We start from the raw sequence: 16,779 nt of genomic DNA on the forward strand, positions 1-16,779 counted from the left end.
TCTGGGTTCGATTACCACGCATGCGGCGTATGTAATGCATGTATCTTGTTTTTACGCACCAATTATTGGTTATTCCCAGGATACGCTGTTGAGATGTTCCTATTAGTTTACAATGTACAACCATTTGGATTCGAGTGTTCTTAAAGTGCGTAAACAGCGTCTTGATCGCATGAAACCGCATAAACATACTTACTTATGCAACATTTTGTTTACGTACATTCTGAGGAATAATAGTATGTGGTAGCTCTTCGCACTAGTAAATTGAAGGTTAAAAAGGTAATTGCATTAAAACTTACATAGTACCAGTTTGATTAGATAAACACAATATTACTTACTTCTTATAACTTAACTCTTAATTAGGCCTACGAACCGGTGCCCGAACAACCAGAAAATGATGCGAGTGACGCTGAATCTGACATCATGATAGGAAATGATACGGTAGATGACGTCAAAATAATTCCACAAACGAAAGGAATTCATTCACCCCCATCGAACAGCACGCCTAAGCTGCCACGTGATGTCGACAAAGTCGCCCGCGAAGGCCAAACAGAAACCCAAGAACGTTCACAGGAAGCCACGCCGGAAGTGTTAAGTCGTCTGCAGACGGCTACTCAAAAATCGCGCCAATCCAAAAGCTCCCAGAAGAAAAAAGCGAGATCTCGTTTGGGAAAGTTTGTTTTGAACTATGGTAGGCGATAACCTATATCGACAGGTTCAAAACATCTATTATATTTTTGTAATGTAGCTTTTTTCACACTATTTTTTTCAAGCAGTTAATACATGTGATGAGGTCCCCGCTTCAAGCCGTAAACTATATGGCTATTGTTTGGGTTATTCAAATGAATATTACACATTTTCATTCGCTCAAGCGCTGTTGAAAGTGCTCATTTTCTCACTTTTAGCTGGTAGTCCATGTGCAAGCGAACATAAATGAATGTTTTGAGATGCATGTACGTTGAATTAACTAATTATCCCGCGTTGAAACTGTATTCTTCTATGTGACCGACGCCTAAACGAGAACGTCTTTCGCGCGCGTAAAACTTCCCTCAAATAGCGTTTTTGTCACGTTATTGGCACTGAACGCTGAACCAAAGACGCAACAATAAGCCGTGGTGAAGCATATTTCCGACTTGAAACTCTGAAAATTAACATGATAAATACGAAAAAAACAAACAAATATGGGCCGTGCTCTGTGAAAAGAGGGTTTAATGCATGCGCGCAAGGTGACGTTCCAGATTATAATGTGCAGTCCGCACAGGTTAATCAGGGACAACCTATTCGCCAGAACTAGATTTTTGTAAAGACGAGGCTTTTTTTTAACGACAGATATTATAAACGCGGAAAGTGTCATCCTTGATTAGCCTGTGCGGACTACACAGGCTTATCAGGGACCGAACTTTGCGCACATTCATTAAACCCCCTTTTCACAGAGCACGGCTCATATATTATTGCACAGAAATTCTTGAATTCTTCCGCATGCAGATCTAGTTCTCGCACAAGCTGATAATATTTACCAAAGGAGTCACATTTTCTTTTAAAATGCATTGTCCAACAACGGTGTGTACCTACGTCGTTGTTTTCTAATAATAACAGAACAATAAAAATTGTGTACACCTTTGTCTTCGTCGTCTAATAATAAAACAACACTAATTAAAAAGTGAAGTATCTTTCAATCCCCTTTTATCGTTTCAAAATAAACCAAACACTATAAATAAATGCACGTAGAGCGAATTCTCGGACGCATTGAAACATCTTTCGCGTGTTTTGTATCGCGGATCAAGCAGACATTCGCGGTCTAGTGACTGAGAAAATAATTTCACGACAATACGTCTAAAACAAAGAAACATTCTCTTTCTATTATTATGTCATTTTATCTTTTAGACGGTTCACAATTAAACATAACCTGTTACTTCAGAGAAAGGAAAATATTTCGACGAAGAGACGCTGTTGGACGAAGACAACGTGTTCAGCGCGTCCGTCATAGCCGACGAGGCCACCGACGTCATGGTGATCAATGAACACACGTTCAACGAGTTTGTCAAGGTAACCACTATATCATATGCTATGTCAAATATTATCCGGAAATTTTAAGTTACTCTTAAATGTGTCTTGTTCTGATAGAACTCGGCATAATATATGTGCGTAAAGTGTCGTCCCAGATAGGCCTGTGCAGTCCGCACAGGCTAATCAGGGACGATACTTTCCGCCTAAACTTAATTTTTTTTAAGGAGAGACTTACTTGAAACTAAAAATGCCATATAAGCGGAAAGTGTCGTCCCTGATTAGCCTGTGCGGACTGCACAGGCTAATCTGGGACGGCACTTTACGCACAAGCATTAAGCCCATTTTTCTCAGAACAAGACACTTTAATGTTTGGGTCTTAACAACATTTGTTTTCAGTATAATCTGCTTATGTCAGAAAAAATCGAATTGAAATGTGTATCACTACTGATTTTTTTTTTCGGACGATGCTTAGATCATTCTTCAAATGTTGCATTCTTATAAACAATACCTTTAAATAATAAATAATTACGAATATTTTAGAGAAAAAAGATAAAGCATTGATCGCACAAGTAATGTACATTTTATATGCAATGTGATTTAAATGTCACTTGCACATTTTTCATTTTGCATCATCTTCTGGACGGAAACAGCCACGATGCGTACGAGCTCATGAACATATTATTTGTCTCCATTTGCTTTGACGCTATAGCGCGTGCTCACAATGACAGCGAACACTTAAGTTTGTTTTGCGTTTTCAGTAGTTTATGGCATAAACGTATTCTACATATTATGTGACAAAATGATTCATCTCACTGATTGTGTTCTATTTCCCACTTCATATTCTCGAATAGTCAAAATAACACAGATAATAAATGTATCTTTTCCTCACCCAGTCGCATCAGGAGAAAGAGACGACAACAATGATAAACTTCGTTGACATGCATCCGTTCTTCAGTGGTCTTCCTTTACACACACGTGGTATGCTGCAGATCGGACTGAAGATTGAGCGCCATCTTGCGGGAAACTTTATCGTCAAGCAGGGCGATGCCATCAATAGACTGGCTTTCATAGTCAGGTTAATTTAAGCGTTTATTATTAAAGCCGTGTCATGCGAAAATGGCTTTTATGCCATATGCGGCCAGCGTAGCTGCAGGGGCTACCATGTCCGTCAAAAGGTCGCGCAAGGTTTAGCGGTCTCATGAGCGGCTAGCAAAGCGCTGCAGCATATGACATAAAACCCATTTTCGCATGACGCGGTCATATACATTTTTTAAGTAAGTAAATACATTCGTTCACACACTTTTAAAATTTCACTCAGTTATTTCATGATTATGTACGTATGTGGTGTGTATTTTGCTTTGCTTATCAACGTATCTACCAATTCATGTTCATCTGAAAGTGCATATCGCTCAATGTCAAATGACCATTTATCATACAAACGTACGGACCGTTAACGACCTTCTGCTCCAATATCCAGCGGAAGTGCGGAGATGATCGTGGAGCCGAGCCGCCACCGCCTCCAGTACCCGACCTACTGGCCCTTCGAGGCGCTTGGGGACGTTTACTACAATGAGTGCGATTGGCTAAGGTAAAGACATCACTTAATTGCGTGCGGCAGTGGTGTATTTGTATCGTGTCATGTGGTCTTAACATTTGGAATTGATCAATGCTGTGCTTATGCTTAGCAGTAAAATAGTAAAAAACATATCAGTCATGAATCCTATATCTATTTTACATCACTTCGTTTTCCAATATATCGATCACGGCATAATTTCATTATACCACGTTGTACGTAGTATATCATAATCTTGCTGTAATTGTATTCTACCACGACGCACGTCTTGTTTACTACATACCAAGAAGAAAATAAACAGTGTTTTATGCTGCAATAAACCATTCACGAAGCCTATTATTGTGAAAGTAGTTTCAGAAACACCAAGAATAGTAAGACATTGTTCAGTAAAAAGCACGTGATGAAAATGGGCGATCTAGAAAACAAATACTCACTCACCGCAGTGGAGCAGATTAGTAATACAATTGTTATGTACATACATTTATACAATATAAGCATTTAGTTAACTTGTCGGCATAACGTTCGTATTCCATCAAAACACGAGCATTTGATCCATATTAGAACGTTTGTAAACGTTGAAAATATGATTAATAAAAATCTATCTACCAAAACCAACAAATAACCTCTGTATTCTTCAGATCAATTATATATTTTTCCAGAGATTCCCGCCGGCGGTTCTATCAGCGGCAGTACGAGTTTGGAGGGGAGGTTTCGAGACGGACGGCGCGAGAAAATGGTGCCACTAAGAAACAGGAAGTGAGCATTTGCGCCATCCAGAGACGCGAGGTTCTCGGCATAACGGAAATCATGCTAAATCTGCGCACGCATATGGCCAGTATGCGGTGCTTGCACGATTGTGACGTGTACATGCTGAACCTGAGGTCTTTCCGGTACGAGTCGGGATTGTCCATATCGCCAATGAGAACGTGATTTTGGTGGACATACCCTTATTACTTCTTGGTTATTTTGCTCTTGTTGGTGGTGTTAGTGGTGTTGGTGGTATTGGTGGTGCTGGTGGTGATACTGATAATGCTGATACTGACGATGATGATGGTGATGATGATGATGATGATGATGGTGATGATTATTTTGATGATTATGATAATAATGACTTAATTAGAAGGTAATATTTCAAGTATTTAACCTCCGTCTCCCGTTTAATTTACAGGAGGGTTATCAAGCGCTACCCACACGCGGCTCACGTGATATGGGCATACGTGCTGATGAAGATGCAGCACCGCCTCGACTCCAACCTCAGTGGCAAGGTTCCGCTCTTCAAGACGCTTTACACACTTGCCGAGAAAGAGGCGAAAGAGAAGGCGGAAGCAGGTTCATGCATTTTTCAATAACTTCCAGCAAACTTATCCAGTGGAATGTATATGTCTATCAAATGCCCAGGTCCTTTACTAGCGTGGTATAATATCCGATAATAATAGTTACAGGGTTAGTTACTGACCCGATACGGGATATACGGTTCTGTGGAAAACCATATTGGGTCCTTCGGTCTCGCCCCAATATGGTTTTCCACAGAACCGTATATCCCGTATCGGGTCAGTAACTAACCCTGTAACGATTATATCACGCCAACAACTTTCCATCTCAATTTTCTGCTTCTGAGTTAGGCCAAAATTTGTGGGGGGTAATGTTAGGAGCTGGGTTATTAGTACAAAAATCTATTTACCTTTTAAAGACATGTGTTTACAGTTACGTTGTTTTGGTCTTGTGTTTAAACAAACATAATAAGCAGAATATGCATATGAATCTGATAAAACGCAGATCCACTAACATATAAATCAAACCATGTTTGTCATTTACCATTTTTGACCAAGAATCCTGCCACTATTCTTTCTTGTAAAGTTGACATGAAAACGGTCCACTCGGAAACACACATTGACTTAAATTATCTATGTTGAACACTAAATGTTTATGGCTTAAAATAACTCTCCATGAAAGTTGAGTACACATATTTCGCTAATCCATGCATGTCATATGAATATCTTCACTAGTTAAATTTTTATTTGTAAGTTTCACTGAAAATTGTGCTGTCATTCTGCATCTCAAGTTTCTGCTCTTCAAACTCATTTTTGATAACGAACCCAACTAAAGGAAAAGCGCGGAAAGTCCTTTTGTAGGTCATTGTCTGTATCTGTATCTGTATGGTACTCGAAACTAGCTCACTTATGAGCAAAACTTGTCGAGGGTGTGGTGTGTGCCCTTTGATGTTAAAATGTTAGTAGCACGATTTAATTAGAACACTTTTGAATTGGTCACTTTTAGTACAAGTCACTACACTGTCTGGTAAAGAGTTCCAGTCCATAATAGTACGCGGAATAAAAGAGTATTTATAAATGTCAGTGTTACTTGTTGCCAGTTTGATGGATTTAGAATTATGGTTACGTTGTGGGCGTTTGTTGACTTCTAGGAGATTGTCAGCGGGAACGGCCACCAGGTCGAAGATGATCTTGTGGAAGAAAACCAATTGTTGGTCTCTACGTCGGTCCTTCAATGGTTGCCATTTCAGTTCTTTGAGCATTTCTGTTACGCTGCTCTTGCTTTTGTAGTTGTTACAGACAAAACGTGCTTCATGCCGTTGTACTCCTTCCAGTTTGTCAATGTCTTTTTGAAGATATGGATCCCACACAATGCTTGCATAGTCCAAAATTGAACGTACTAGTGATATGTATGCCTGATCTTTGAAGTTTTTGTTGCTGTGTCTTAAGTTTCTCCTCATGAATCCAAGAATACTGCTTGCTCTGTTACAGACTTTATTAACATGTGTTGACCACTTTAAGTTTTCACTGATCTGGACTCCTAGATATGGATTATCTTCAAATTGTTTTAAGAAATGGTTGTTCAGAGAATAGTTAAATGTTGATGGTACACGTTGTCTATGCATTGACATGAGATAACTCTTTGTTTCGTTAAACCTCATTCCCCAGTTTTTTTACCATTTTTCAAGTGAATGTAAGTCCTTTTGTAAGTTGATATGATCTTCAAAAGAGTTTATTGGTCGATACAAAAGACAATCGTCGGCGAAGAGACTTACTTGTGATGTTACACTTTTTGGTAGGTCGTTGATGTGGCACAAAAATAGTAGAGGACCGAGCACTGTACCCTGGGGCACTCCTGAGTCTACTGTGCATGTAGAAGAGGATTCACCTTCAACAATATTTTTTTGGCTGCTCACAGAGTACTAAACATATTTGAGCAGCCAGTTATTTTATACAGCCTCATATCGATAAGCAGTAGAAAATCCAAATGCGCTGTTACTGTTTAATCGACGATTCCGGGCGGCCATTTTGAATGTTTCTACTGCCCCATATACTTTACTGACACCATATAGAATATATGGGGTCAGCATGTGACGTCAAACAGCCAATGAGAGAAGAGTATTTTGTAGATGGCGTGATATTTATATTTGTCGGGATCCGAAAGCGTTCAAATATACCATGTTTCCGTATATTCTTGCAAATTTAATTTCGGACGAATATTTAGGTGTTTTTTTTTGAAAAAAAATGCATCGAAAATTTAGTGTCGTAAATTTTTGCTTGTTGTTGTTTAACTTAAATCGCTTACCTCCCAGTGAGTGTTACGCTGAACGTGGAGCGGCAGCGGCAGCGGGAGTCGGTCATGTTGGAGCTGCTCGAGTACTTTAAGCAGGACAAGGCGGCCCTAGCGCCACACAGCGATCCCCGGGCGCTCATGTACAAAGAGCTGATGAAGGAGCGGGCGGCGCTGAGGAAGAGCATTCGGGAGAGGACGCAGGAGTTTGGGGGTACTAAAGCTGGGCTCCGGAAGTTTTGCATTTGCATTTGATAAATAAATAATATATTATCTGGTTGGCAAAAAAGCAATTTGAAATACAAATGTAAACGATTGAACAATCTGGAGAGTCTGTCTTCCACTTATACAGTGCATCGTTCCATATGGTTTAGCGAATTTGCTCAAACGCGGGAAGATGTTACGGCCCTTTCTTAAATGGATTTGTATTTCTTATTATTTGAATGCGCTACTAGTATATCTATAATATCAATGCTGACGACTTACACCAGTTTCTCAAGCAGAACTCGATCTCTTCTTCAAGCGCCGGCTCCAAAGTACGTGAGGCGAGGCTGCCTGGCATCGGTGAAGAACGGCCGGAAGCCGCTGAGTCTGCACCAGCTGCGCGACCCTATGAGCGAGCTGATGGTGAAACTGCGCATGGAGGGAACCTTCGTGTCCAGTCAGAAGGAACTCGAGGACATGATAATGAGGGTGAGTAGTTGAAGAAAGATGCTTCAACTTGATGTGAATACCAGTGTAGCATCCAGTTATCAAAACTCTACATGTGGATACCATTGTTGAGGCTTAATAAAATGTTGTTTATTAATACAAATCCGACAGATCCTAATTATTGCGAAAATCCTTAACTTTTATTCCAGAGTTTTCTATTAATTTAGAAAAAATCACAGAGTAATGTAAAGTTTACGGTCATTTGCTACACCCGCTACTATTCCCTTCAAGTAAAATTGGCTAAACTAAACTTAAGAAAAATGTAAACTTGGGATTTGGAAGTTTTCTACAAAAACGGAGTATTCTCAATAAATTGGATATCGTGGAAAATGGTGAAAATGTTTTTCCAAGTTTAGCTGACCTTCCTAGCATATTTGTTGGCGATTCTAGCGAAACAAATGACTTACATTCCTTATGGTATTAATTGCAATAATTGCTAAACATATCATTTTAAATGACGAATACTAAAAAATGAGCTAATACTTTTGCTGCTACTACTGCTACTAGTAATACTTATACAACTACTACTTGTACTATTGTTATCATTATTTCGTATTTTATACCAATAAAATGCAAGCATGCTAACGTGACAAAATACGTTTAGTTTTCCGTGACGCCAGTCAGCAATGACGTCGACGTGTCCAACCAAGCAGAACGCGTGTTGGACGAGGAATATAACGTTCTTAGATACCGTCGCTATGGTAACCGCCTTGTGCGTAACTTCGCCAAAATGATGGATCGGCGAGACCCGCGCGTGCTGTTGAGCACGAGGAACCGGGATTACACCTCGGTATGTTCTATGAGTGTAATATATATTCACTTTAAAGATTTAGTTTTTAAATGTAAATGAACACTCTTGATTTTTGTTAAAACATTGAAAAACAAAATCGTTGCCTTTTTAAGGAGTTTCAATGTTACTTAAAGCTGAGAAGTATAAACGAAATGCTAGGGAATATAACAAGAATCTAGTTATTTACGATGTCAGTTTATTTTGAAAAGTTTATACTAGAACAATTGTACCTCTTGAAGCTTTTTTCGATACCAAAAGAGGCTTGCAGCCGTGTTTTGATAACATATTTGTTGGATGATTGATCCATTTTTCACTTCGTCTTATTTGAAACCGTTAAGTTGCTGGACGATGGTATGTCAGAACCGGATATGACGACACTGATTCGTGACGTAATAGACGAAGAAGATGAGTTTTTCGAGAAGTTCGATCCAGCGTACACCAGCACACGTCCGGCGACCTTCAAAACTGGCTGCAGAAGTCGGACGACCTTACACCCAACAAGACCAACCACGAATAAAAGCGCTTTTACGAGACCAACCACGTATAAAGGCGCTCTAACGAGGCCAACCACGTATAAAAGCGCCGCCAGTACCAATACATATAAAACACTACAGGTTAGGAACCCAAATCATCGCAGTGCTTAACCAATGCGCTCACTTGTAAAACCTTCCAGATTTGGATGATATATAGTTAATAGCTGATTTATTTGCCTCAATAACGGGAAATTTAAACATAATTGAAATGTTGTATGCATATTTTATGGATAAACTTGTACAGTGAAAAATAAAAACATTTCTTAAGATAAAGCAACCATAATGTTCGAATTAACCATCGTGATGTATTTATAAATGTCGCCAGTGATGAGATTGAGCTACACTCGGAACTATTTACACGTACATGTGTATATTACTGCGCCGAAGGTGATTAGGCGCGATTATATATTGGCAAACTGTGACCGATATTAATATTCAACCACTTCTCATTGCAGTAATTTCTTTGCAAATAACACTTCAACAACAAGTATGCAACTTATTCAATAATTGGTTTATTTAAACGGCCAAAAGAAATTACCAAAAAACGTTCCTTCAATACCTGTAAATGATACATACTGGAGTGTTTAGTCAGGTCAACATACCATTCTACGGTATGTAGTTTACCTGATACATCCTGGAGTGTTTAGCCAGGTCAACATACCATTCTACGGTAGGTAGTTTACCTGATACATCCTGGAGTGTTTAGCCAGGTCAACATACCATTCTACGGTAGGTAGTTTACCGTAGAAGCGTATGTTGTCGTGACTGGCAAAACACAGCTTTTTAGACAATCACAATAATATGCAATTAGTCTTGTTATTCATACTGTGTCACAAGCGGCTTAACACTATTGTATTTGATTGGTTGCAGTTTGACCGTCGAAGCGTGACGCCTAACACCCTGGAGAACCGTATTCGAGAGTTTCACTACAAGTATGGAGGGACGGATGAGGAGCTGGATCGACTTCCTGTCATGAAGAACCATAGAGACTTCTGGGTATTATTATTGAAATACTCACTTTCGTTCCATAAATCCAATGCAAATTAGTTTTGCGAAAAATCATACAATAGTTGTTTAAAAATTATTGTTCGGTAAATGCTTTTAACAATACTACATTATTCTTCATTACGGTGTAAATTTTAAGTCATGACGTGCGATATATTTTGACGTACCATGACTAACAATAGCCTGAAAATGTCATCAAAATCTATGACAACTTCTTAAATTTCTCATAAGTTGGCATATACAGTTTTGAAACTCGTTACATGTGGCTAATTCATACACTGTTTGGTTTGATCCACGTCATCACGTCGTATGCGTCAATACAAGTTCGCGCAACAACCATTAAACTAGACGATACTTGCTGGAAATACTAAGATGAGTGCAAATATGCAAATTAACGAAAACTATTATAACAGCGGACAATTTTGTCCCCGATTAGCTTGTGCGGACTGCACAGGCTAATCTGGGACGACACTTAACGCACATGCATTATGTGGATGCGGATGATCTACAAATGTGTAAAGCGTAGTATATCTATAAATTCGCAGATCAACCCAGACGAGAAGCCGGTTCCCGGCGGGAAAGTGTTCGTCACCGTAGTTCCGTGCGTCTCGTGCAATAAGAACGTGCTGCTCAAGAACCACAACCACATTCGATGTCAGATGTTGCACTCTCTACCCATGGACCGAGTGAAGAATTATAAACCCATGTAGTAGTTTGACACCACTATAAACATTCGTTAAGACAATCGAAATTCAAGCAAAGACTCTCGTAAGACGTCATTACAACGCCAAAAGGACTTAAATTCATAGTACAAAATAAGTTTAACAAATGCCATTATATGATTCCTTCCGAAATATTCTTGTCGTTTTAAAATTATATAGAAATGTCTAGAATATCGATCGATCTTCTCTCAAATTAAGTTACAACACTATTGCATGTAATTTACAAGCTGTTCTAAATATAGAAGTATAAAAAATACTTGAATTTTATTGAGAAACATAATTACTCGATAATGTAAACAAAAAGTGTTCCTTTAAAATTTTAGCACAGGTTCATATGCATGTATTGAAAGGAAAGTACAGTTAAGTCTATAGTTACGGAGCATGTCATAATTAGGAGACTTTCTACTCATCCTCTTCTAGATGTGTAAAAAAAATATAAAATTAATCATAGCACTAAACGCATCTTCTTAGATCCACTCATTTATTCTGAGAACCGACGGGGAATTTTCTCCATATTTCATTGGATATTCAGAAATGTCAAAACAGGATAAGCAGCTACAAAAAACATATACACGGGCTGTTATAGCATGGAATATGTAGAATTATAAACAAATAACATATAGAGGAACAATCAAAGCGCCGAAGGCACTTAGGTTATTCGCAATTACATAACCTTAGACGCAATTCATTATTTTAAAATTAAGTTATCGCTTTTAAATCGCATTTTTAAATAAACACAACCCATTCACATGTATTGAGAGTTTGTCTACAAGCAATTGTCGAGGTGTGTTTTCACTGTTTAGAATAATACGGTTGTTAAAGCGATATCTTAGAAAAAACAAACAACAAGCTCCTTTTTAGACTTAATGAAAATATAGAAAATATAACAAAATTGTATTATGAGATCTAGTTTATATTATATATAAAATATTTGCAATCACCATTTTATGAATATGTCGTTGGGATATCGTATACGTAAAACGCGACGAATTTAATTTCATGGTGGACATTTCCTTTACAAAACATATGTTTTTAAAACCACATTAAAATAAAAATATGCCATAAGATAATTGATGAAAATAAGCAAAATATAAATCTGCGATCAAGACATTTTACTCAGGAATTTGGTAGTCATAAAGACAGCGCTGTTTACTAGCTCTGCATTGTTAATGAATTACTTGTAACCCTAGTAACCGGACACTGTACTTTACATCGGTATAGAACACTAATGTGCGTTTGATATTAAATTGCTTTTTATAATCGGTTTTAGCGATAATTCAGTAGAAGTTGGTTGCGGGATTCTTTTTTTCATTGGTTGGTCGTTGTTTAAAGTATAGTTTCTGTTTAGTTTTAACTATTTATTTTAGCTCGATTGCATTTATACTATAGTAATTACTGCTTTCGATAATAACATCTCGCGATGTGAAATCGAAAGTACATCGCGAAAATAGGTGACATAACGATATACACACTACAAACAACGCAGTAGATTGATCATTATATATATAATATAAACAATTCACTATGCTTGCACAATTTGAATTTCTGGGTTTACCACGTTGCGATGATGATCAATCTACTTGCGTTATATATAGTTAACTGGTAGTTACCTGGTACACATTCCTAGTACAATTTTATTACCGAACAAACTGAAAATATTAAAACTAAACAACACTTTCAAGTAATGTAATATATCAGTCGTGATATTTTAATCAATATAAACTAACAATTGTAAAAAAATACGGTATTTTAGAATTTTTATTTTTTTCGTCAATCTGGTAGCAGTCCCTTTAAAAATCATTCTTAAGAATTTCAATTGGTGCATAAAAGACAATATTTTATGTTTTCTTATGGCACGTGAAATACATCACAATTACTTTATTCAACCGATATCAGACGTATTCAATGGTTCATGCTTCATTCTTAAGATATTGACATAAACTGCACTAACGAATTTTCGAAAGTATTTCAATAACCTAATATATTTGCAAAAATAAAGTGTTTACATTCTTTTCAGCCCGTGTGTAAACCCTATGTGAACCCCGTTGATCCTGCACCACGTATACCTGTTGATCAGCAGTAGTTTTATTTCCCCTGATCTATTTATAGCCTCATTACATGTTTTCTTGCTACTATAACAAAACCAATACAAAGACGCAACAAGGATAACACAAGAGATCATGATACTACTATTTATTGACGAAACGAGTGTTTGTAGAGATTGCATTAATGGTTTCAAAACTTTGTAATGTATTTCATATAATCATACTGTATGTAAAGGTAGAACTCACACGCCAGGTTATCCATTAGTTTTTAAGATAGTTTTGTTAATGACTATAACTTAAGAGTTGCACTTGAGTAAATATTTAAGCGCTCAACTTAGTGATACAGATGTCATCATTTGGATTCCAACAGTAAAGAGCCACGTTTTAGCATGTGGACAAGTCCTTTTATTTCAACGGATCAACACCCAATATACAAGACGGATGACAAAGCTAATCGCTCTGTCCTTTCATTTCAACGAATCCACACCCAATGCACAAGACGAATGACAAACCTAATGTTACAGTACTTGGTTCTTTTATGCTGGTCTGATGGCAGGTAAAATACAACAAACCGCAAATATATAGTTAAATACTATATATATATGGATATCAAGAATGCCGTTCATCGTACGTATACAACATCAACAAGGCATATCATCAACGATTGATGTTATATACATACGATTGATCAGCGCTAGAGGGGAATTAGCTTAACAAAGGAGAGTGGACAGGTGTACAGGTGAAAATAAATATAGATGTTAGTTTACCTAATACTGTATATGTCTACCTACGCCTACGTACATCAACGAATACGATGAGCGTGACGGACGAACCTGAACTGTATATATTAGGTGATGTAAAGTAAAACAAAATCATTTCAAGCATTTATACATTTTATTTATAAATGATTCAATTATCGACCTGTAACACTTATCGCTCTGGTGAGTTGTAAATCACGGCATTTGAAATGAAAACAACTCGGCAGAGGACTATTATACAATGTTACATAACAAATATCCATCCTCTGGGTAATTCGTTTTCAGGGTGAAATATTTTGCAAGTTTATAGGATATAAATGGGCCGTGCGCCGTCAAAAGGGGGTTTAATGCATGTGCGTAAAGTGTCTTCACAGATTAGTCTGTGCAGACCGCACATGCTAATCAGGGACGACACTTTTTGCTTTCATGATATTTTTCGTTTCAAGAAAGTCTCTTCTTAGCAAAAATCCAGTTTAAGCGGAAAGTGACATCCCTTATTAGCCTTTGCGGACTGCACAGGCTAATCTGGGACGACAGTCTTCGCATATGCATTAAACCCTTTTTTCACAGAGCACTGTCCAAATACAAGATAAACAAATTATCATAAGGGCAAAAGACAGGACCATGATTTGAAAACAACTTTGTAGATGCCCACTTAAGTATGTTACGTAATTAAAACCAGGCCTCTGCATCAAGCGGTTTCAAAGGGGACAATATGTTTAATGTTCCTTTTAAACAATCTTTTTAGCTCTATGGCCTATATTTTAATTGGTTCGGAATGATTTGAACAACTTTTGAAGGTCACCCAAGTAATATTTATATTACACGTAATAAAATCGACCAATTTGTTTAGGAAGAGATTTTATTTAAAAGTGATTCGTTGACTAAAGAATCATGTCGATCTATAATGATCATTTAATAAAAGCCACACTGCACTGCACATCTACAAACAGACATTTGAGTAATTTAATAAAACTATGTTGTACCACAATAAAACAGTTTACTTTATAGAAAGTCCTCATATACACACACAAATACATTAAATTTTGTTTTGGGAAATCATGTTATGCCGTAATTATTCCAGTTTATTTAGCCCAAAGTCCTCAAATCATGTTCAATCATATTGATCACTTGTTAAAAACCGTATACACACATTAATAAATGGCAATACCACAATAAAATAGTTAATTCAAAACTGTGTACATACAAACACGATTGTTAAGGGGAATATTGTTTTACTTCAATTTAAATAGTTCATGATATGAAAATATGTAATGAAATCCACATCTTCTGTGCTCGTATTCACCAACCCATTCTAATACTTAGGAATACAGAATAGACGTAGAACCATAAAAATACTACTTTGAAAATACATATTGAAAATAATGTTTATGTGATTCACACAATTAAGCAAAACATGTTGTAAATATAGGTGTTCAATACCATGCTAGGCAACACTTTTACTAAGCTATACAAAATAAAGGTATTTTAACATTATTTATAAGTGTAAGTCTATAAAAATCGGTTGATGAATAAGGGCACTTTAAGGTTTTCTAACATGTTAAGATAATAAGGGAAATAATGTGTTACAACAATCAAAAACTTAATGAATTCCGCAGTTTAAATAAGAAATAGAAAACCTCACAGAGGGCCCTATGGCAGAATAGTGACCAGCCAGCCTTCAAGCTATGTAATATGGATTTTTTACACCCATTATTGCTGCTTCTTCCTGTATTTGCGCGATGATTATCTGAGATATTAACTATATGATTCTATATTCTCAAATCTTTTCTATAAAGAAGGAATGTAGTTGACAATTGTTAATAGTTTTATTTGATCGTTCGTCAAAAAGTTGTAATTCTGTTACTCTTGTATCTTCAATGCAATTGAGTAATTAAATAGTAATTAAATTGAATGCGTTTTAATTCCCTTTTATTATTGTTTAATTTGAGTTACAATGCTATGACGTTAAATTTTATTTACACTTAAATGTATTATGAATATTGCTGGGCCAAGTGTGAGGTTGAGCGCTCTATAACCAGGTTTAAACCCCCAATGCTTTGCATTGACCGTTCCAAGGCGGTGACCCCAGTTTTATTCATATTTTGTGTTTATGTTGGTTTGTATTGTGCTGTATTGTGCTGTTTTGTACTGTTTGGGCAATCGGTCACTTGCCTTAAATAAAGGACCAACTAATTGTTTTTAATGAAAATTCAATACTGCTCCAGCAGCTGGAGTTTCACTTCTTTATATTGCTGGTCATTATTATGTAATTGGGCCTAAAGTGAGGTTTTCTATTTCTTATATTATACCGAATATTTTTGTGCAGATAAATGTCATAAAACAAAAAATAAGTATCACACTAACCTCATCAAACATCAAAACAACAATATCATCCTCATCAAAAATACTAACAGCAATATAAACGTCATCAAACATACGAACATCAATACAAACGTCATCAAACATACGAACAGCTATATCAACGTCAGCAAAAAACTGAGCAACAATATCATCCTCATCAAATAAACTGACAGCAATAGTAACGTCATCAAACATACGAACTGCAATATTAATGCCATCAAACATCCGAACAGCAATATCTACGTCATCAAACATACGAACAGCAATACCAACGTCATCAACAATACGAGTAGCAATATTAATGTCATCAAACATCTGAACAGAAATGCCAATTATATCACATATCTTGATAGCAATGCCATCTTTATCACCGATCTGATCGGAAATTTGAAGCACATTACACGTCTGAACAGTGCTATCAACTACAAACATGTCTAAGCAACAAAGTCAAAAGTCACAAAGTAAACAAAATCATATAGAATAATACTGTAATTGAAATTTACTGTCAATACGGTATAAATTGTGTAAAATATTAAGTTCTGCATACATGAATACATGTTCAAACGAAATATACAGAGAAAGTGGCATAGGGAACCATTTTAATAAAAAAAAACGCGTCATTTATCAGTCATGCGAAATGTGCATGCGAAACTCACTGCTTGAAACCCAGTACAAGCACTTCGCATAGTTGGAGCGGCACCTCTGACGGTCTC

At 36.9% G+C, this 16,779-nt stretch overlaps 1 protein-coding gene across 1 annotated transcript; it reads left to right on the plus strand.

Moving 5' to 3' along the window:
• Positions 1-304: 304 nt before the first annotated feature.
• Positions 305-10,887, plus strand: LOC127858477 (uncharacterized). The gene is made up of 12 exons (XM_052395665.1): positions 305-688; positions 1,916-2,043; positions 2,898-3,079; positions 3,482-3,592; positions 4,237-4,467; positions 4,746-4,906; positions 7,161-7,352; positions 7,662-7,831; positions 8,454-8,639; positions 8,978-9,253; positions 10,043-10,168; positions 10,723-10,887. Exons 1-12 carry the CDS (start codon positions 421-423, stop codon positions 10,885-10,887), a joined length of 2,196 nt encoding a protein of 731 aa, XP_052251625.1. The 5' UTR covers positions 305-420.
• The last annotated feature ends 5,892 nt before the right edge of the window (positions 10,888-16,779 follow it).

The sequence above is a fragment of the Dreissena polymorpha genome, chromosome 14 (assembly GCF_020536995.1).
Source record: "Dreissena polymorpha isolate Duluth1 chromosome 14, UMN_Dpol_1.0, whole genome shotgun sequence".
NCBI lineage: Eukaryota > Metazoa > Mollusca > Bivalvia > Myida > Dreissenidae > Dreissena > Dreissena polymorpha.

What these genes read in the sequence shown, in the direction of transcription:
- LOC127858477 (XM_052395665.1), top strand. Translation starts at nt 421, where the DNA reads ATGATAGGAAATGATACGGTAGATGACGTCAAAATAATTCCACAAACG. An exon ending in GAGGACGCAGGAGTTTGGGG is followed by an intron (nt 7,353 to 7,661) that starts GTACTAAAGCTG and finishes CTCTTCTTCAAG; the next exon opens with CGCCGGCTCCAAAGTACGTG. An exon ending in TCGAGGACATGATAATGAGG is followed by an intron (nt 7,832 to 8,453) that starts GTGAGTAGTTGA and finishes AAATACGTTTAG; the next exon opens with TTTTCCGTGACGCCAGTCAG.